The sequence below is a fragment of the Polypterus senegalus genome, chromosome 18 (assembly GCF_016835505.1).
Source record: "Polypterus senegalus isolate Bchr_013 chromosome 18, ASM1683550v1, whole genome shotgun sequence".
NCBI lineage: Eukaryota > Metazoa > Chordata > Cladistia > Polypteriformes > Polypteridae > Polypterus > Polypterus senegalus.
Genome location: NC_053171.1, coordinates 54,978,475 through 55,001,152, shown reverse-complemented (window position 1 = coordinate 55,001,152; position 22,678 = coordinate 54,978,475). Strand labels below are relative to the sequence as shown.

The 22,678-nt window shown below is 39.4% G+C and overlaps 1 protein-coding gene across 3 annotated transcripts in view; it reads left to right on the top strand.

Annotated features, from left to right (window-relative positions):
- Window positions 1-9,469: 9,469 nt before the first annotated feature.
- The window catches only part of LOC120519071 (butyrophilin subfamily 1 member A1-like), a 28,779-nt gene continuing 15,570 nt past the window's right edge, over window positions 9,470-22,678 (top strand). Inside the window, exons 1-3 of one of the 3 annotated variants that reach the window (XM_039742161.1) lie at window positions 9,470-9,642; window positions 16,806-16,877; window positions 17,351-17,689. In XM_039742161.1, coding sequence (XP_039598095.1) covers window positions 16,808-16,877; window positions 17,351-17,689 — 409 coding nt within the window. In that variant the 5' untranslated portion in view covers window positions 9,470-9,642; window positions 16,806-16,807. Of the gene's footprint in view, window positions 9,643-11,679; window positions 11,886-16,805; window positions 16,878-17,350; window positions 17,690-22,678 lie in introns of those variants that run through there. The other 2 variants (XM_039742160.1, XM_039742162.1) reach the window with 2 other exon arrangements.

The window sequence follows — 22,678 nt, the reverse complement described above, 5'->3', positions numbered from 1 at the left end:
CACAGGACTGCCGCATACTGGATGTTTTTCCCTTTTCACACCATTCTTTGTAAACCCTAGAAATGGTTGCGCGTGAAAATCCCAGTAACTGAGCAGATTGTGAAATACTCAGACCGTCCCGTCTGGCACCAACAACCATGCCACGCTCAAAATTGCTTAAATCACCTTTCTTTCCCATTCTGACATTCAGTTTGGAGTTCAGGAGATTGTCTTGACCAGGACCACACCCCTAAATGCATTGAAGCAACTGCCATGTGATTGGTTGATTAGATAATTGCATTAATGAGAAATTGAACAGGTGTTCCTAATAATCCTTTAGGTGAGTGTATGTATGTATATACGTGTGTGTGTATATATATGTGTATAATTATGTGTATATGTGTATATGTATATATGTATGGATATGTATATATATATATATATATATATATATATATGACAGCAACACTCATCACTCACAACAATGACAAAACAATTACATTGACAATTATTATGACGTTATTTTCAAAATGTTTCCTTTTCTTTTTCATTACTTCTTTAACACACTACTTCTCCGCTGCGAAGCGCGGGTATTTTGCTAGTTTAATGATATTTCTATCGTTATTTTTTCATTTTCCTTCTTTTTCATATAGTACCTTTCAAAGTGGACTTTCATAATGCACTTAATAACCGTCTTTTTCATCGAGCGCCTTTCGGAGTGCACACTAATGGATGGCACTTTTCGCACAGTATCTCGCACAGTGCCTACTATTTAAATATGTGAGAGAGAGACGTATATTTTGACCAGACGCGCATCTTCAAACAGTATTAATGTACTGCAGATTTGCGTTGACACCACAAGAGGGCGACAAGATGTCAGCTTTGGCTTCTGTTACTTCTCATCACCATTTACCATTACTGTACTCTTATTTCATTCTTACATTTCTTTCTTTTATATGGCTCCTTTAATACTGGACACCAGTGTTTTTATACTTATACGATATTTATTTTTTATTTTTTTAGTCTTTATTTATTTATTTTGCAATTTTCAATTTTTTTTTCTTTTCCAGTGGTTTAGTTTTATTTTTTCAGGAATTACATTTTAGTTTTTGTTACATTTTATTAGCTTTGTATTACTTACCAAACATGTCCACATTGTCTCTATAGTTGTAAAACTGCACATCATTCATGTTGTATCTGGCAACTTAATACAATTTTCTCTTGTTAATGTGACAGTCCAAGGCTTCCCGTATAATTTAAAAATGCAAGAATAAACCTAACAAGTGTGCTTTGATACCATTTGTTACTTTAACCTGCAAAAAGTTTAAGCAAATGATTATTTCATTTCAAAAACGCTTTCTTTTTATTTTTTGAGATTCACTTTATGAGCAGTAAGTTCACTGCACTAATACATTTTTATTTTAGATTTATTTTTGATATCTCCTGATGTAGATTGTATTTCATCTATCCATTCTGAAAACTTTACATTTTTCAGGGACGTCTTGTTTTGCTTATTTTTTTAATAATGTTGAAGTCACTATTTGAACTATGTTAATAACAATAATAGCAGAAATAAAGGTGACAGTTTTTCCACATTGCATTTCTACAACCATTCCATGTACATAAAATGCTGAACACCTGTTACAAGTATGCCAAGTCAATGAGAGAGACGTACAGTAGGTTTTGGCCGCAGGCGCGTCTTCAAACAAACAAACAAACTAAAAGCAGTATTTATGTACTGCGATGTTGTATATCTGTCACAAGAGGGCTTTTTTCATATCGCACCTTTCATTCAGGACAATATTATAAACCACTTAATGACAGTCCAGTCGTTCTGTTTTTTCTTTCATGTCAGTATTATATAGAACTTAATGACTGCCCAGCATTTGTTTCTTTCTTTATCATTCATCATAAACGCCTTTCATATCAGATACTGTTATATAGCTGTGAAGAACTGTACTATCTTTTTTTTTTTATTGCTGAGCGCTTTGAGTAACTGATAAAAAAACGCTATATAAATGTAATGAATTATTATTATTATTATAGCATCTTTCATAGTGTTTACTATTATATAGCTCTTAATAACTGTTGTATTGTCCTTTATTTATAACCTTCTTTTTATATAGACTTGTGTTTTTTCTTTTTTTTTTTTCCAGAAGCGCATCTTTGAAAAAGATTTTTTTATGTGAAGTAATTTTTTTATGGATACCACAAGAAGGCGAGAAGCCCTTTTGTTATTTATCATCTAAATTGACATTACTTTCATTTATTTCTTTATAACTTTGCTCTTCTCTGAGCAGACATGTTGTTGCCATATTCAATTATGTAGGGGCCCAAGCAGCTTTGATCACAACTCAGTCTTCTTCATAACTCTTCATACTCATCTTCATTGTGTCCGCATTCCCACATTATAAAGTGTGTGCTTTTAAATTCCTGATGAAGACATGTTGTGTGTAGTACATAGTGGCCATTGTCCATTTTTCTAGGCTCTTAGTGGCACATAAGGCCTGCTAAGACAGCAGGTTTAACAAGGATTCAGAAATCCAGCTACACCATCCACCCCTACTTGCATTTCTGAGTGAATGGCTGGACTGAAGCTCACAGCAATACTCTGGTCAGCCCTGTGCTTCATCTAATAACAAAGGTGTGAATCAGACTCCTTCAGAGAAGATGGCGCCCAAATGGACATTCATTTTAGGCTTGTAACCAAAAACTCAACTGTGTCTGGATGTGATGGACAAAATAAGGCAAAGCAATCAAATACAACCTGCAGCTCATCTGTTTCTTTGGGGGCGGTACATGCCATGTTTGGGGAACGTACCACCCTCAGATGCGGCCTGGGCAGGCTCAGCATCACTTATGTTGATCATCCATTAAGTCTTTGGAGTGGCCATGGTGCTGTTTGTTGGCCATTAGATTCATCTTTCAATGCTACAGATGAACAGCAGCCAGCGTCTTGTTTGGTGGTAACTTCTAGGGATTGCAACTATTGAAAAGGAGAGGTATCTCATTGAGCCAATTTTCCTTCTGCATGATATTGTTCCCAGAGTGGATATCATCTTGGAACAAATACTGTATTTATCCTCATACTGTAGCTCTCCTCATTGAAGTCTGACGTTTGGATTTTCAGAATATCAGATCCTGATGGCGCTGGTAACTCCTTTGGTGCAATATGTTGCACAAAACTCTGGCTTCCCTGTCTATCCAGATGTGGGTTGGATGATTCCATTATCCTCCAGCCAAGCTCAGTTCTTTGAGCAAATGGGTTATTTTCACTTCCTGTGATGACTTCAAGGGGAGCTGGAGCTAATGGACAATCATACCTGATCAACAGTTCCCACATCACAGCTTTGGAGGGGTGGAAACGTGTTTACTGTGTGTTTGAGGTGGGGCCACAGCAGAGCCGACTTTCCAATTAGGATGTAAGACTGGTCAACTGGGACGAAATCCCAAGTGTAGGCAAGCTTTAGATGGCTGTGTTTTTCAGAGTGCAGTCCTTGACAATGTATGCCATGGACACTCTTATTGGCTATAACATAAAGTATCTATCTATCTGTCTATCTACTAGCAGAATACCCGTGCTTCGCAGCGGAGAAGTAGTGTATAAAAGAAGTTATGAAAAAGAAAAGGAAAAATTTTAAAAATAACGTAACATGATTGTTAATGTAATTGTTTTGTCATTGATATGAGTGTTGTTGTCATATATATATATAGATATACAGTATATATATAGATATGTGTACATATATACACACACACATATACTATGGGGTGCCAAACAGGCAAATACATTGATTTTCTGAATATATAAAGTCGGCGTCAAAATATATAAAGTCATTCCCGAATATATAAAGTCAAAACTTTTTTCTGAATATATAAAGTCAAAACTTGAATATATAAAGTCAGCGCTGGAATATATAAAGTCAAAACTTGAATATATAAAGTCAGCGTCGGAATATATAAACTCATTCCGGAATATATAAAGTCAAAGTCAAAATCTATTGATTGAAACGACTCTGAACTGAACTCAGTTAACAAAAACGTATTCAGAAAAATAAATTAAAAAAACACTGTTCGGTTAATGTTTTGAAAATGATGCATTTGCCCTGCCCAGGATTGGTTCCTGCCTTGCGCCCAGTGTTGGCTGGGATTGGCTCCAGCAGACCCCCGTGACCCTGTGGTCGGATTCAACGGGTTGGGAAATGGATGGATAGTCCAGCATTGACTTTGTATATTCCGACGGTGACTTTATATATTCAAGATTTGACTTTATATATTCAGAAACAAGTTTTGACTTTATATATACCGACGCTGACTTTATATATTCAAGTTTTGACTTTATATAGTTAAATTTAGTCATCATTGCATAACTTTTTCTTTACCATAGAAATTTAAAGACTAAATTCAACTTCCATTCCTAACAAAGATATTTCTGGCGACTAAAAAGAACCTACTGTAGTATATCCAAATTCGAGCTATTGAGCTGTCGCCTGCCTGCGAAATGAGGTGAATGGGAGGGGAGATGATGTCAATCCTCCACAAACACAGTCTCTCGGAATTTGCATAAGCACAGCCCTTCACCTACAATTTTAACTTAGTTACAAAGTGATCAAAACTCTCGTTTATATCCTGCGTCCTCTCATTAAACTTGTATCCCGCATTACCTGTGGGCATGTGAAACGCCAGCGGTAGCCTGTCTATGAACTTAATTTAAAGTTTAGGTTTACACCTTGCTTTCTTTCCGAAGTAGCAGCACTCATGAATATGGTAGTATATGTCACTCGCTCGCTTCTTATTGTTTCGCTGCCTTCTCAATTATATAATGCATGTTTTCTTAAGCGCTTTTTGGAGGTCTTCCTGGTTTTCTCCGCACTGCGTTGACAGTCAGTTCACGTGATTACGTGGGAGGCGTGATGATGTCACACGAAACTCCGCCCCCCCACGTCTTTCCAGCTCAACTCTATTACAGTTACTGGAGAAAAATACCTTCCAGTTATGACCATTAGGCTTAGAATTTCGAAATGAAACCTGCCCAACTTTTGTAAGTAAGCTGTAAGGAATGAGCCTGCCAAATTTCAGCCTTCTACCTACACGGGAAGTTGAAGAATTAGTGATGAGTCAGTGAGTGAGTGAGTGAGTGAGTCAGTCAGTGAGGGATTTGCCTTTTATTAGTATAGATCTATCTATCTATCTATCTATCTATCTAACAGTATCAACAGCTGACATAGTACTAAGTTTCAGCTGTACTGGTTAAGCAGCCACATTTAACTCATCACTCAGATCTTTTAAGATTACTGCTGAATCACTCTGTACTGTATATCAAGGAATGCATAGGTTAGAACCTCCCTCTGTGCCTCTTCAACTGAAGACACAAGGTCTTGGACAATGCTAGGCATGGCAGACACATTTTGCCTGAGTGCATGGTCCTCCATGAAAGGTGAGCTTTTCTTTGATGCTTCCTCAGCCCTTTCAAACGTTACTCTGTGCAGGCAGTTTGGATGGCGTTGGCTACATGTGTGGCAGGTGTGTCGCCTTTTGCAGTCCTTGGTGATGTGCCCTTTCCTTAAACATCCAAACCAGAGGTGATAATTATGAAATGAAAGCTTTTTTGTCTTTAGGGGTTTTCACAGCAAAGACAGGGCACATAGCAATGTCAAGTGCTTCATCTTTACAAATAGAGTAAGATACGCAGCTTTGATTAGGTGTCAATATTTCTTGCTTCCTTGAGGCAGAATAAAAAGGGGCGGGGACATTGCCCTGACGCAGCCCCTCGGCTCATCTTTTCAGCTGGGCCAACAGCTCTATGCTCCGATCGGCACCCCGATGCTCCCTCCTTCGGCTTCCCCGCATGAGCAGTCCGCAGTCCCCGCCACGGAACCACTAGTGGGATCAGGCGTCGTATCCACCTCCCAAGCTGCGGGTTTCTCCTCTGTCTCCGCAGAGGACGGCCCTTCGCGGGACGTGTGCACCCAGCGGCACGTCCTCCCATGTCGGAGGAACTGGCTTCCCCAAGCCGCTTCCTCCGCTTAATTTGGGATGCCGTGGCGGTTTGGATCTGCCCATTGTAAGAGGGCAGACCCAGCCCTGCTGGTGTCCGGAGCTTCACGGGGTCGGTCTCACTTACCTTCCCCGCTGTGCCTCTCCGTCCAGGAGCTCCCGCAGTGCACCGATCCTCTCTTGCCAGCGGCTCTCGATCCGACGCCACTGCTGTCCCTCCTGACTCCAGCATCTCCGCCTGGAGGGCACATAGCTCGGCCGGCGGCAACAGCACAAGGCGCAGTTCCTCTTGCAACTCCTGTAAAATCGCCGCCAAGGAGAGAGAAGCAGCCGGCGGTGGGCTTACCTTGTGAGTAGTTCCACTTACCGACTGCTCTCTATGGGCCTTTCCCTGCGGCCCACTCGGGTTTCCTTGGTGCACAGGACGGACATTCCCTGCTCTCGTCTTCGACCAATCGCTGGCGAGAGAACAGGACACGCTGTCCAATCCCGTGCCTGTAATGAGGACGGACTTTTGGTAGGCCTTCTCGCTCTCCTCTCTCACAGGAGAGAGTCTCTCCGGGCAGCTCCGCTGCTGCTGTGGCTTCCGCAGCCACAGCCTCACCTCCTCGGCAGCCTCCTTCCTGGGCCCCGCATCGGTGAGCCGCCCCTTAAACACAAAGTCCACCAATGGACCTCCACTGGTCCATGCTACACTTCATTACTGCGGGGTTGGGTGCACGCCACCCCTGCGGCACATGGGTGGGTTCCCCTGTTGTGCCGGGCCTTTCACAGACTTTATCAGGAATACAGGTCCCCACCTTGACCAAGGTGGAGTATCCTGCCGACTACGGAGGGCAGCCCGGACACACACAGGCGGACACCGTTTCAGCCATCACCACACATTTATTTACAGTTATTTACAAATGTCAAGTGCACCATCACCAAACCCCCAGTCTCCCCAAAGTCCAGGCTCTCACTGGCCACTGTCTCCACACACAAATCACTCGGGCCTCTCCTCGCCTCCTCTGCCACGACCTCGTCTTTCTCCTCACCCGACTCCACCCTTGATTGCAGGGCGGCGGCTCCTTAAATAGGCGGCTGATTGCAGACCGCACCCAGCCACCTGTGACACTGCTGTTGCTTTGAAGTTTACATACCGATGTTGTCAGGGATTTGTGGCAATCTGTTTTTTTATTCAGATTCGTTATTTTGACGTTTAAAATTTCCCTGCCTTTTTATTGCCATTTTGCTTTTCTTCCATGCTCTGTTATGTCAAGGTCAGCACATCACTCATTGTCATGGGAATCCATCATTTGTGCAATGATGTTGTAAATGGCGCAAGTGCTTAAAAGTCAACATGTGCAGTCTCATATTTATCTGAGATTAGGTTCATTAATTTTTGAGACTTTAACTTTTGGTATTGCTTCTGGTTTTGTTGTTTCTCTCTTCAATCTCCAGTTTTGACAATTTGCTTAATTTTCTGACTTTGTCTTTTCTCCGGGGCTTTTCTCATCAAGTTTTCTGACCTCTCGTTGAAGTCAGTACAGCATCAATGATTGGTTTGGGGTCTGTACGATCACCACTCATGTGCATTCTTTTCAAAGAAACTATCCTCTGCAGAACAAAATTATGATGTGGGGCATTCATGCATTTTCAGCCATAAAGTTAGCAAGAATGGAGGCACTGGCTGGAAGGAGCAAAATACCAATCTCTAATTTACACAGACCATAAGAGTTTAACATATTTAAAATCAGCCAATTGGCTTAATATGCAGCAAGCCAGGTTGATATTATTTCTTAGCAGGTTTAACTTTAAAATGTCTTACTATTCTGGCAAGAAGAAAGGTAAGGTGGATGCCATGTCCTGCATTTTTGAACCTGATAGCAGTTCAGCTGAGCCAGAACGTATTATTCTAGTTTACTTTAAGTTTAAGTTGCTCTATTACATTCCCCAACACTTGAAGGTTTGTTAGCTATATGTTTGGGTATCCGTGGGGTTCTCACAATAAACTCAAAATGTATTTTAATTGGGAAAACATGCAGAGAGAGGTCAGAGATTACGTTTCAGCATCCAAAGTTAGTTACCGAGCATAATCTTTCCAAGGTCTGCCTATTGGGTTGTTATGACCAATTCTGTGTCGTTCTTGCTCCTGGAAAGCTATCAATATAGATTTCATTACAGATCTTCCACTATCTAATGGTTACACTGCATTATGTATTGCCTTTAAGAAACTTCCTTCTGCAAAAGAATTAGCTACAATTTTTCTCAAGCATGTAGTTTGTTTATATGGCTTTCCCAGCTTAAATATTTTGAACAAAGGAGTGTAATTTGTATCCCGCGTCTGTGGTTCTTTTGTGTACTTTTTGGTTGTACAGTTAATCTTACTTTGGGATATCATCCAGAGGCCAATGGTCTGACAGACAGAACTTACTGTGACTTGGCGAACTTTCTCCTTTGCACCATCAATTGAAGTCAAAATGATTGGAGTGATTAACTTGCCTTTAACTTGAGATCACTAGAAAAATCCTCAAGTGGTCATCCTTTGATTGTCTTTACAGATTTCAATCTTGTCTACTTAATTGTGCTTCTATCTCTTCTTTGGCTCCCAGTGTCATTAAGTATCTCATTAACCTACATTCTTGGTGGCAGCTGGTTTGGGAGAACTTTAAGAGGCTCTGCCAAGTGGTTTGTGGATCACAAATAAAGGGTGGCTTCTTTGTTTAAATGTGGGTAGCGGGTGTGACTGGCCACCTGAGATATGTGACTATAACGGTCATCTTGATACTTTGATCTGCTATCTGTAGACACGTGGGTCTGGTATCATTGCCAGCTCATTTTAAGATACAGTTAACTTTCCATGTCTCCAGATTAAAACATGTAGGGCATCACCCTTACTATATCAGCAAACCTCCTCTTCCCACTATCTCTGTTGATAGTTCAATGGAATTTGCAGTTCAGACTATTTTAGATCCTCATTGTCTTGGTAACTATGTAGAACATCTTGTACATATTGTCAGGAGGATCATTCTTGAGGGACCATTTGAGTGGTGTTCATGCTCCTTAGTCACTGTCTAGGTGTCATATGTGGTGTTCCAATAGATGAATGTGTTCAGAGATTATGCAAGGGTGGTGGTTGTGACATGATGTTTTGTATTTCCATTTTATTGGGTGTTATCTCACTTGTACAAGTCTGTTCTACATCTTTTCTGGGGTTTTATTATCCATCATTGCATCTGATGAGAATGCAATTGTGTGTCACCACAGCTTGTGTCCTCCCTTGTTAGTTATGGAAGTGTATAAATGCTTGGAATTAAATGAGAGAATGTGTATCTTTATAAAAAAAGGTTTGATTTTCATAGTAGAAAGTAAAAAACTAAATGTGTGTGTTTCCAGACACCGAGCAGACAGTTTAGTTGGTGTTCAATTCGTTCTTTCACTTTAAGGCTCAGGTGAGGCCATGTTGCCTGAATGCCTTGTGAAAGTGAAAGAGAAACTATTGAAATACAAAAAGAGTTAGATGAGCTAAAGTGACGGAGATTGATGAGTTTGTTTAATTGTACTCAGTTGTCTTCTTCCACAGACTAATAACTGAATTGCACTGACCGATTCTACAGAGAGCCGTTCAGCTAGATGATCGAAAACAAATCCCCTGGAGAGCCCTGAGGCTAAACAAAGTGAGAGCAGGTAAGTCTGCCTCTGCCAGGAGTGTCTTGGCTGTTCACTGAATTGCTTACACAGCAGGCAATAGGAGTGAAGCTTTGGACCCTTATTTAGTAAATTTGTGGTGGGCTGCAGCTTTTCAGCTTAACCATTTAAAGATGAATTAAGTGCAGGAAGCCTTCACAGAGGATCAGAGAGCCACACATTTTTCAGGTTTAAAATGTAAAAAGACTTGCAGGTAGCACTACAAAGATTCTGTTCAGTATGAAAATACTCTTTGGAGCTGTGGGCCACTCACGTCAACCTCCGTGTACGGGCAAGCTTCACTATATGCACCAATGCATTTAATGGCTTTACTGTAAAAAGAAGTGAAATAGAACATTCATACTGCTAAAGATTTATCAAAGCCATCACTGATTGCACTGATAGCCATCTGATATGATTGCATTGTAATTTTCATATTATGGTCCGTGGTAACCTACAGAGAAGTGAGTGAACCCTTCAATTTACCACATGTGGCTGATTCTTCAATAAAGTCATGTGTTAAGGTAAAAGAAAAATGGTGCAAATCTGGTATGTCTGTTGGGTTGAGTGTTAAGAGACTGAATTAGCTGCTGAAATAAGGAGGTCTGTCAGTTACACATGGAGGGTGTCAGTGGTAACAGATGAGACAGGAGGCCAATTCTAAGATACTTGATCAGGAGCACTGAGAGAAAAATTAGCAAACTGAGTAATGAATTTCTCCAGGGTCTTTGGGAATGGGTAGTGACAGCAATTACAATTACCAATCAGGTACACAGCCTGTTAAAACATATAGAAATACAAGATCAAGCCAGCGACAAAGTGGTCTGAATGATTGTGGCAAGTTTCATCTTGGTAACTATTGGGATTTAATTGAGTGGTAAGAAAAGTGGCAAACCTCTCACACAGATGTCTTAATTTTCAATTTATAATTTCAATCACTTAAGATAAAAGAACAAGGTATACAAAATGTAAAAGCAAAATGGTGTTTATTAATGTACCAGTAATGGCACACTGCACGATAACATGCAGTGAATACACTTGACTTGAGCATTCATAGTTTTCCTACTCTTTCTCTGTACGTTTATTATTCGTTTGCTCAGAGGTTGATGCACTTGCTGTTTCCTGAGCAGCTCTTCTTTTCTCCACCCTAGCGGCCCACTTCTTCTCTTTCATCAGCATCTTTTCATATTAAAACTGATCAAGTCAGTGTTTGTTTTGCAATTACTTAGTATGTTTTCTTTAATTTTTCACTTAAGCTAGCACTTGAGGCAGATTGAAGACTTAAGAATGATTTAAGATATGAAGAGGTAGGGGAAGTGATGGCGAAGGTTTTAGGGATGAGAATGGTGCCCGCACGCATGCGCCGCCCTGCAGTCCACTGTCGAGAGTTGATTCTACAATAAAATAAAATAAAAATAAAAAGAGGAATAATCTTGGAGGTCAATCATCACCCCGAAGACGGATAGTAGATATCACATAGTATATGTGTACCAAATTTCAGGCCAATAGTTCAAACGGTTTGTGAGCTACAGGTGATTTAAAATCCGGGACAGACAAATAGACAGCCACATATGGTGGCATATTATATATAAAGATAATAATAATCTCTCTATATTATAATAAAAAAATCCTGGGACGAGACAAGACTTTTTAGCCTGGAACGAGACGTGACCTTTCAGAGAGATACTTTCACGTACTGTGAGGCAAGACTTTGTGCCAAGAGATTTAACCACTCCTGGGGCCGGAAATAAAAGACAAAGAGTAGATGATAAAGTAGAACATCGTAAAGAATTCAAAAACTTTGGTGCGATATACATGCAGAGCAGGTTAGAGATAATGAAAGTACTAAAATTTGAAAGTCTCAAAAAAATAATAATAAAGATCGCATTAGCGCAGACAAACAGAAATTATTACTTGGTGAAATAACGGAACAGCGAAAACAGATCAAATATATGGACATAGGTGATATGACAGAAGACAAGTCAAGTCAAGTTAGGGAGCATGCACTGGTAAAGTGTGTTGCCGCACTGTGGGATATTGATGTAATCAGTCAGGAGGTAGAGGTCGCTGTGAGGAAAGGGGTGGAAGAAGAATGGAAGAGTAGAGGGAGGAAGTGTGAATAAAGTTAAAAGAAGAACTGACTACATTGCATGGTCCATTTATTTCAACAATATATAACATATTGGCGACGAGGATGGCAACTTTTGGACTCTCGCCCCCTCCTGTGTTTCTCGAAACTCCGGGTGAGCCTGCAGTACCGTTTAACTCTTGGCTAAGGATGTTTGAGAACTATGTGCTAGCTCTTACTGACACGCCACTATCTGATAAACGTAAACGTGCCCTATTGATTCATTGCCTAGGGACTGAAGCTCAGCGTATTTTCTATACCCTTGCTATTGCTGATGATACATTCGCTGCTGCTCTTGTTGCACTAAAAGACTTTTTTATTCCAAAAGTGAACGTTGTGGCTGAAAGAAGTAAATTTCGCCAAAGAGCGCAGAAGCCTGGTGAATCTACTTTGCAATATGTTGCCGCACTGCGCGAGCTCATTGCTAATTGTGATTTCGGCGTGCTAGCGGATGACATGCTTAGAGATCAAATCATAGAGAAAACAAATATGCCTCGCATTCGAAAACGATTATTGCTAGAGACGGACCTAACATTACAAAAAGCGATTGCTATTGCAGGGCAAATTGAATGTGCAGTGGCTGAAGCTAAGGCTATGGTTACTAATAATGAATCGTCTGTTAATGCTGTACACACAAATTCACAAGGTACGGGACGAGCGAGGCAGGGACCTGTTTTTAATGCGCGTGCATCTGCAAAACAAACAGCAGCAACAGCTCAGGCTTCAATTGCGGTGCAACAGAAAACATGTTATCGCTGTGGATCTCGAATGCACCTGGCTAATAACCCCAGTTGTCCAGCAAAAGCAGTAAGATGCAGACATTGCGGTAAATTTGGTCATTTTGCTAAAGTATGTCGTGGTGCCACATCCACTTGTGCTGTGCAAGAAGTTACTGTACCTGACCTTACTGTTCTTAGCATTGATGACACTACAGTTGCACAACGGAGGAAGGGTCTCTGGTGCACAGTGTCCCTTCAAGCTGCCTGCACTCAACCAGTTCAAGCAAACTTACTTGTGGACACTGGCTCAGCAGTTTCAATTCTACCAGAAGTATTCTATCGTCAACATTTTAGTAACGTACCACTTGTTCAGTCAAAAGTGCAACTAAAGACTTATATGCAGAAACCAATTCCAGTACTGGGATGTATTACTCTTTTCATTACAAGGGATGCAAACCATACACAAGCTACATTTTATGTTGTGCCATTGGGAGCAGCTTTGTTAGGCATGGACCTTTTTATGGCACTTAATTTAGAAATTAGAAATGGAAAAATTGCAGCCAAGAAAATACCCAATGACCTTGTATACAAGATGACAGTAATGAATATTAAGAATACTCATACATTAGGTGTGACTGATAGATTTATACATAAGGTTAAACTACGACATGAGGTAATACCTGTTCAACAGAAACTTCTGTCCGTGAGGCTGTCTCTAAAGAACTAAAGAGACTTGAACAGGAAGACATTATAGAGAAGACTGATTCGTCTCCTTGGGTGTCACCATTAGTAGTAATTAAAAAAAAATCAGGTGCAATACGACTATGTGTAGACCTTCGTGAGCCAAACAAAGCTGTGGTGATAGATAGCCACCCTTTACCACACATTGAAGAAGTGTTCACACAGCTTCGAGGAGCTAAAATGTTCTCCACCATTGATCTTCAAAATGCTTACCATCAGGTACCTTTACATGAGGATAGCAGAGATATTACTGCATTTATAACACATGATGGACTTTTTCGTTTTAAAAGAGTACCTTATGGTCTGGCATCAGCTCCAAGTGCATTTCAGAGAATGATGTCCTTGATACTAGCAGGGCAGGATGGGGTGCAGTGTTACTTAGATGACATTATAGTATATGGGGACTCACCATCTGTTCATGAACACAGGTTACAAGCAGTACTTCATTGTCTGCATGACAGTGGGCTGCAGCTTAATATGGAGAAATGTCAATTCAGAAAAACTGAACTGACATTTTTAGGCCATAGAATTTCTTCTGCTGGCCTTCAGCCCAATGTTGAACACATAAGAGCAGTAACTGAAGCTCCACCACCTCATAATATATCTTCTTTACGCTCATTTCTTGGATTGACTGCTTGGTATTCTAAGTTCATTCCAAATTATGCCACTGTGGTAGAACCCCTTCGTGAACTGCTTAGGAATTCTGGAGAATTTTCTTGGACAAATGTGGCACAACAAAGCTATGATTGTATTAAGAAACTTATTGCTACCAGTCCAGTGCTTGCAATTTTGACCCTTCATTGCCTGCAATTGTAACTACAGATGCTTCGGATTATGGTATTGGTGCTGTTTTTACACAGAATCATGGTGGATTTGAGAAAACTGTTGCCTTTGCATCTCGTACATTGTCAGAATGTGAAAGACAGTACTCTACTATTGAAAAGGAGGCTCTTGCTTGCGTGTGGGCCACAGAGAAATGGCGTACCTACTTGTGGGGACGTCATTTTACCTTACGCACTGACCACTGTCCATTAACCACACTACTTACTAGCAAGGGGCTTGGACGAGCAGGCATGAGAATTGCAAGGTGGTCAGCGCGACTTATGTCATTCAACTACAGTATTGAGTATAAACCTGGGCATGAAAATATCACTGCTGACTGTTTATCACGCTTGCCACTGTCTGAGACCGTATCAGAACAAGACCCTGACTTGGAATTTGTTGCACTGGTGTCTGTTGACTTTGCTGCAGTGACTGCAGAGCAGTTTCAAAGTGCTTGTGCATTGTGCCCTATTCTACAAAAGGTCAAGACTTATATTACTAAAGGATGGCCTTGTACTTCAAAAGGACTTGAATCAGATGTTATTCCATATTTTAGAATTCAGACAGAGTTGGCGGTACAAAATGAACTTATTATTCGTGGCACTCATCGGGTCATTGTCCCATCAGAATTACAGTCTAAGATGATTCAGCTGGCACATTCTACCCATCAAGGGATTGTACGAACGAAACAGAGACTCAGGGATTTATATTGGTGGCCTGGCATGGACTCCCAAGTGGAAGATGCTATCAAATTATGTACAACTTGCATACAGCATGATAAAACCGCTAATACAAATACAGCTCCATTACAACCAGTGCCTATCCCAAATTCAGCTTGGAACAAACTTGCTATTGATATTGTGGGGCCATTTCAAACTGCACCATATGGCTATCGCTATGCCATTACACTTATTGACTACTTCAGTAAGTGGCCAGAAGTTGCTTTTGCATCTGCTGTGACTTCGGAAACCATTATACATTTTTTGTGCACTATTTTCAGTAGGGAAGGAAATCCACTGGAAATTGTTACTGACAATGGATCTCAGTTTACGTCTTCTGACTTTGAAGCATTTCTTAGTGATAGGGACATCATACACACTCGCAGTTCTGTTTACTATCCACAAGCAAATGGTGAGATAGAGCGTTTAACAGGGTATTAAAGGACTGTTTGCAAACAGCAAATATTGAAGGAAAGCCTTGGAAGTCATTTGTCACTGAATTTTACAGACATATCGTGCTACTGCACATGCAGTAACACAAACGTCACCTGCTGAGCTCTTACATGGTCGCCCAATGATAACTAAATTAAATATTAGAGACCTGCTTCCAACTTTGCCTTTGAAGCAACATACTACTGTGGCGCAGCATGTACAACAGAAACAAGAACAAATGAAAAAATATACAGATATGCGTCGCAGAGCAAAATCACCTTCTTTCACTTGTGGGAGTTTTGTGCGTATTAGGAAGCCAGGCATAGTCCAAAAGGATCACTTCAAATTCAGTTGCCCTTACCAGATAATTGCTCAGAAAGGCCCAGCCACATACCTGTTGTCAGATGGCAAGATCTGGAATGCAGTTCACCTCGCTCCAGCTACAGCTGTACAATCCAGTCTGACTTCAGACACACAACCAGAGGATTCATACGTTCCAACCCGTCCAATTCAGTCGGCTGCTATTTCTACTGGTACACCTGGGCAGTCTTTTTCAAATATACGGAGAAGTAGAGTGCGACAGGCTCCGGTGTGGACAAAGGACTATGTCAGATAAAGATTTACAGCATTTGGAAGCTACACGTGTTACCTTAACAGTTATAAAGGAATGGGATAGTTTAATTGGTTGGTTAGTATAATGTTGAAGATTAGAGATTACAGTTTTCTCTTATAATGTTTTAATATTATTAATGATTGTTCTTTTTTTGTGTTTTTGTTTTTTTTGTTTTTTTTTCTTCAAAAGGGGGTATATGTGGGATATTGATGTAATCAGTCAGGAGGTAGAGGTCGCTGTGAGGAAAGGGGTGGAAGAAGAATGGAAGAGTAGAGGGAGGAAGTGTGAATAAAGTTAAAAGAAGAACTGACTACATTGCATGGTCCATTTATTTCAACAATATATAACACGCACCCACTACATGATGAAACAACTCGGTTGGCAACCCCACAGAGACACACGGTCCAGTCCCACCCTCCGGAAATCACCCTCTTCTGTCATATCACCTACAGTATGTCCATATATTTAATCTCTTTTCGCTGTTCTGTTATTTCACTGAGTAATGATTTCTGTTTGTTTGAGCTAATGTGATCTTTACTATCAGTTTTTTGAGACTTTCAAATTTTAGTATTTTCATTATCTCTAACCTGCTATGCATGTGTATCATGCAAACGTTTTTGAACGTCTTTATGACATTCTACTTTGTCATCTATTCTTTGTCTTTTATTTCCGACTGTGGGCGTGGTTAAATCTCTTGGCACAAAGTCTCATCTCACAGGACTTGAAATTTTGTCTTGTCCCAGGATTTTTTTATATAATAGGGAGATGTAAAGATCTGGAGTTGAATCCAGAAATGCCAATGTGGACAGGCAGTGGCATAAATCGGGAACAGCCAATTAGTGTGCACTAATGTGTGCAAATAATGCTGTTCATCCATGTCACTGTTATGGGTATCGTTCTCCGTGATGGAGACAGTTCATCTGTGAGTTTGATTTACATTTCAAGACTATCACAGTGCAAACTTCACTGAGCTGTTTGTTCTTTTTCAGCTATGATTGTTCACATAGGACAGAGTCTCTTCATTTTATGGCTTTTACATCATGTAGACTTCTCCTGGGCAGGTGAGTGCTCCGTTTACTTTTTCTAATTTATGCTCAGTGATTTGTTCCATTTTAATGACACACAGTGCCAGTCAAAGCCCATTTGGAGCCCTAGGTGGGGTGGACAGACATTGCCCCTTGTTGTTGGTATGATTAGACGTCAATGACCTGTTGTTTTCCCCCTCGTTGTCCAGAGCATGCACCCCTTAACTTCATAATGTCTATTTCACCCCATGTATTAACCGTCTCTGATGACACACCAAGACTTTTTTCTTACATTAAATCCTTTCTTGGTTTTGTTAAAAAAGAAGAGTAAAGAAAGAATTCTGATAAATTATGAAATGTTTTCAGAATGAAAGAGTTTAAAATGTAGAATGAATTCTCACACGTGAATGATTTTCTTCTGCCTTTTCACTTGAATTTCTTTATATTAAAACAGATCACCTTTACATTAACTCATTTAATTAATTAATTAATCAATTAATTAATTTCAGTTTCAGAGAGGTTCTCCGTTGTTGGTCCTTCTCATTCCGTTGTTTCTTACCTTGGTGAAGATGTCATCCTGCCTGCCTCCCTGTCACCGGCATTGAATGCTGAGGGGTTTCAAGTCAGGTGGTACACAACCGATATCTTTTCACCAGTGCTTTTGTATGAGGATTATAGAATCATAAATCGCATTGACACAAGAAGAGCTTTGTTTCAAGAGAAGCTGAAGATCGGCAACATATCTCTAATGGTGCAGAATGTCCGTGCGTCTGATGAAGGCATCTACACATGTCTTGTGGTCTCTGAACAGTTGGAGGAAGACGTGAAGATTACACTGAATGTTGAAGGTCAGTGTGAAGTCTGGCTTTTTATTCATATTTCAACATATGACATGGCTCCTCTAGGACTCTGTGCTCTTTGATGTGTCATGTCTTGTGTTGGGCTACACAAACAATTTCAATATTTTCTTTTGCTTTGGAGAGACTGTGATCAGTGGGATTTGTATGCCATAATAGACATCAAGGTATTACGCTGACAGTATAAAGACTCAGACTCTTTTACCAGACTGCTGCACAGGTTTAAATGCGTATTTTCATTATTATTTATTTAATTATTGTTGTTTTGAGTGTATTGTATTACTTTTCACACCACAGTGCTGATAACATTATTGTACACACACTATTTAAGATGGCAGCACACTGCATCCAAGCAGTTAAGCTCTGTTATAATTTACTTGTTTTATATTTTCCCATCTTTATTTTGTTTCTTTTCTGTCGACTTCGCCATCCTGAGACTTTGTTGCCGGGATGTGATGTTGGGTTCCTTAGGGGGCTTACGCCGGAAATCGCCCATTATGACGTCATTACCAAGCCATTTTAAATAGCAGCAGCACCACAGATCCATCTGTGTCCGAGTTTACAGATGAAATAAACAAAAAAAATAACAAAACCTTTGTCCATGTGTGCATAGTAGTGTTATTTAGAATTCTCTATTATATATTTTTGACTTCTTTGATTCTCTGGAGGTTTGAAGCCTAGTTTTTAAAGGGAGATTTAGGAAGCCAGCAACTCATAACAAAAAGTAAATCCCGGGACATAAGGCTGGGATTTTGATGAGAAGCAGTTAAGAATTCAATAAGTAGAAATGAAAGAGTCACGGTGCACTGTAAAAAGTAGTGTGTTAAAATTACTTAAAAAAAATAAGGCAAGAAATTACAAGCAATATTTTTGAGTAGATTTACTCTACTGCACTATTGAGTAAACTTAATACATTAATTTACTCAAATTTACCTAAAATAAACAAGTTTGACTAAATATAAGTAGTAGCAAAATTTTTTTTTAACTCAGATTTTCATTTGAGTTACACAAAAAAATGAGTAATAATCCAACATTCTGTGCTCGACAGTAATGACTATAACAAACAAATGATAAAATTGCATCTATCTTGATTAATTTTAACATAAACATTGGATACCTGAGCACCAGAAGCCTTTGCCAGAAATCTCTTTTGAAATTAAACACACTTTTATCTTTAAGGAGATTGCATGACTTTTTAAAATTTCTTGAATTTTCTTTGCATTAACCACTGTTTTGGTAATAGATGTTTATCAACTTTAAAGTTATAATATGACAAATTTATCTTTCCATCCTCCTAAAACCTATAAATTCAATGATACATTAAATTGATGATTAGTTGAACATTTCATTGAAAAAACTATCCATTAAACTTAACATTCCTTTTCAAATTGAACATAAGAAAAATGACAAAATGGATAACTTAATATCCAAAGAATCATCCTAAATAACACAATTACTACCAAACTTGTATTAGAAGTGCCCGAACGGCCCACTATTTTCCACAACCACTAGCAGAGCTTATCTGGCTAATCAGAAAAATCAAAAATCCCTTGAAACCCCATATGTAATATAATTTAAGAAAAACAAGGGTCTTGGTAGATCTTGATAGGGTCTGCCACTGTACAGTTGTAAGACAGGTTTCTTTATCTGATCAAAAACTATGTCAACTTGATTAAATGGAGCAGGACTTTGTGTCAACAAAAATTTTAATCAGCATTTTCTTGAAGTACCCTGTGATATAAAATCACACATACACATTTCAGAACAGAACACATTTCAGACATTTTGAATGAAATAATCCTATTGCACAACTCTTTACAGCAAAATAAGAGTATTACTTCTCCATAAACACATTAATGTTAATTGGTACTGAACTGGGCACAGAAGTCATAATGAAGGCAAGAAATACAATACTTTTAGACTAAAAGTTTGTTCTTAAGAGCCTGCACTTTGGAGGAGAGTTTTGAATTGTCCAGATTCAAAAAGAGCTTCTGAAACACCTCAAAAGTAAATTTGAGCTCTTTTGGGTAGCTGAGGTTTAGTGCATAAGTCAAACCTAGAAGTATGGAGGAAGCTTTGGCCACACTTCCAAGATTAGTCATAACCTGGGTACCCTCCAGGACAATGCTGATGTCCTCTGGGCTTTCACCCTCTTTGATCACATATATTTTCATCAGGCCCGTCGCGACAAGGCAGGCAAACCAAGCAATTGCTTGGGGCCCCGAGCTGGCCTGGGGCCCCAAGACAACGACTGGTTAAGAATAAAATGCAGCGACAAACTGTGTGAGCGCCCCATTGATAGTGAATGCAGTAAAGTGCAATGACACTGTTATCGGGATCCCCCTCAAGGGGGCCCCCCTCGCTGACAGCAGCCAGCCAACCACGTGATCTCTGCTGCCGGCAAAATACAAAACTTCCTCCTCGGCAGTCATGAAGCAGAATTATGCTTCAGGAAGCCAAAAAAGAAAGAAGAGAAAGGAAGAGGAGGATAAGAAAAATGAAGACAGTGGTAAGTGATAAATTACACACATAAAATAGCTCTACTTGTCTTGTACAAATGGTGCAATTTTGCAGCAGGTAGGCTAGCAGAAATATGTTTATGTATCATACATAAATGACATGACATTGCTATAGCTTTGTAATAGGTTTTGATGAAAGTGGCATAGCATGCTATACTAACTATTCCACTGTGATAATCTATTTAGGAAAACCACACAATAAATTCTGTGCATCAAACATTAGCTTGGGATGTTTTTAAGCATTGGTAGTCGACTCACAGCACTACTAATAATTAGTAAACATTTAATTATAATTTCACTGTTTGTTAACAGTAAAAAGTTTATTTATATAGCACATTTCATACACAATGGCAATTCAAAGTGCTTTACATAGAAGAAATTAAAATAATAAAAAGAAATAAGAATAATTAAAACAGTTTAGAAAAATAAAATAAAATACAGTACAGTCGGACGAACAGCTGCACAGTGCTCATTCAGTAAATGCATAGCTAAAGACTAAAGATTAATTAACTGTCAATTTACCTTCTATTAATGATTGTTTATTTGTACAGTGGTGTTTTTTGCAAATGTTCAATTGTTGAAAATGTTCAAATTTTATGCACTTTATATGCAACAGCAGTATTTGCACTCTAAACATTTTTTTATTTATGCACAGTATATGCAACAGCAGTATTTGCACTGTAAACCTTTTTTATTTATATAAAGTGTGAGTGAATTTAAACTGTATGGCTATGCTGTGGTTCCTTTGCGTGCGTGCGTGTGTGCGGGGGGCCTCCATGTCCATTTTGCTTGGGGCCCCCAAATTCCTTCAAACGCTAGGGACAATTGTGATCCTCTGAAATTCTTCATTGATCTGAAAGACAGAGAAAAAACATCTATCCTAGCAGTATTAGGAGGAGAAAATAATGCTGGACAGGGTGCCAACTAGCACAGAAATAAACATACAAATAAATAAATATAAAACTGTGTGCATAATTAAGTCTCACATGTCATTCAAGAAATGTGATCTCACATTTATGGCATAATATATTCCGACTTATCATGAAGAGGAGTATATTTACTCAATAGCTCATAGACACTAATGTGACAAAAGAAACTTTAACTGAAGTATATAAAGTCTATGAGATTCATTATGAACAGTAAGTGCTGTTTCAGTACTGATGACTAACCTCATCTGTATCAAAAAGAGCAGGCCGTCTCTCTTTCACATCTTGAACACTGGGGTACAAGTTAACAACTTCATTTCTTCTATGTGCGAATGTTTTTGCCATTTTATCTTTCCTTACAGAGTTGTTGTTCTTCTTTTGTGTTTCATTCAGTAATTGTATTCTCTTTTCCTCCATGCTTTCCTCATTTTCTCCTGTAGGGTAAGGTGGCAGGTAGTTGACCTCTGCTTTTCCAGCTTTTTTAATATTTTTTGCAGACTTTCTGTCTTCTGGATGTTTATGTTTGAGAGAACTGCAGGTGACCTCTGGAAAGCCGAAGGCTCTCAGCTTAGTTCTAAAGTTGCCCATCTTGTATTTGACACTGGTCTGCCAGCCATAATACGCAGAATAAGAGCCAGGCTCTTTTAAACAAGGATGTCTTCTTATAAGAGCTTCTGCAATTGCAGAAATCTGTGCTGCTGTTGGATATAATGTGTATGTATGAATGCACTGCGCCAATTTTTCTAGTATGTCTGTTTTCACTTTTGGCATAGTCAAGAGTGTGCCATCCTTCATACTGTATAAGCCTCATTTGCCCTTTCAAGTACTATCTCTGTTGTTAGGGGCAAAACATGGGATTTTGAAATCCTTTGGCCATGGTAATCTGTCTTGAGTACTTCTTGAAGGCAATTCAACAGTATCTTGTGAGGTTGTTGAAGCCGTATCATCAGAGATATTGTTAATTTTTTCTTCTGGGGAATATACATTCAGAATTGTGGGAGCAAGTTGCACAACTTTTATTGTGTCTTTGTGCTTAATTTGGTTAGTGGAAATCAGGGAGAAGTAGTCTGAAAATATGATATGACCTAAAATGCTCATGATACCAGGCATTCAGAGTCTTCACAATGAAGATGATATTATTTTCAGAGACAAGTATCTGAACTATTTCTACAAAATCAGGAAGACCTCCAGTACAGCCATATGGCAAGATCATTCCAGAAGTGTATCTTGTCCTATAGTGGGATACGGCATTGGATAAGTTAACAGGTGATAATATTGATGATTTTCTTATTGCTTTCTGTATGTCTACATGTAGAATTTCTAAAGGCATTGTTGAAAGTTTAGTAACACACACTTCAGGTTTCAACACATTTGCATGGATGTGGTAGGTCATCATTAACTGATGCTTCAATGATAATGACAGCAATACATTTTTGAAATTTTTAGTATGCTTTACTACTTGCTTAAAAAACCTATGTTTGGCCTCAAAACATATTGTCCACAAAACAACTAAAGGACCAAAGGCTTCTATCATT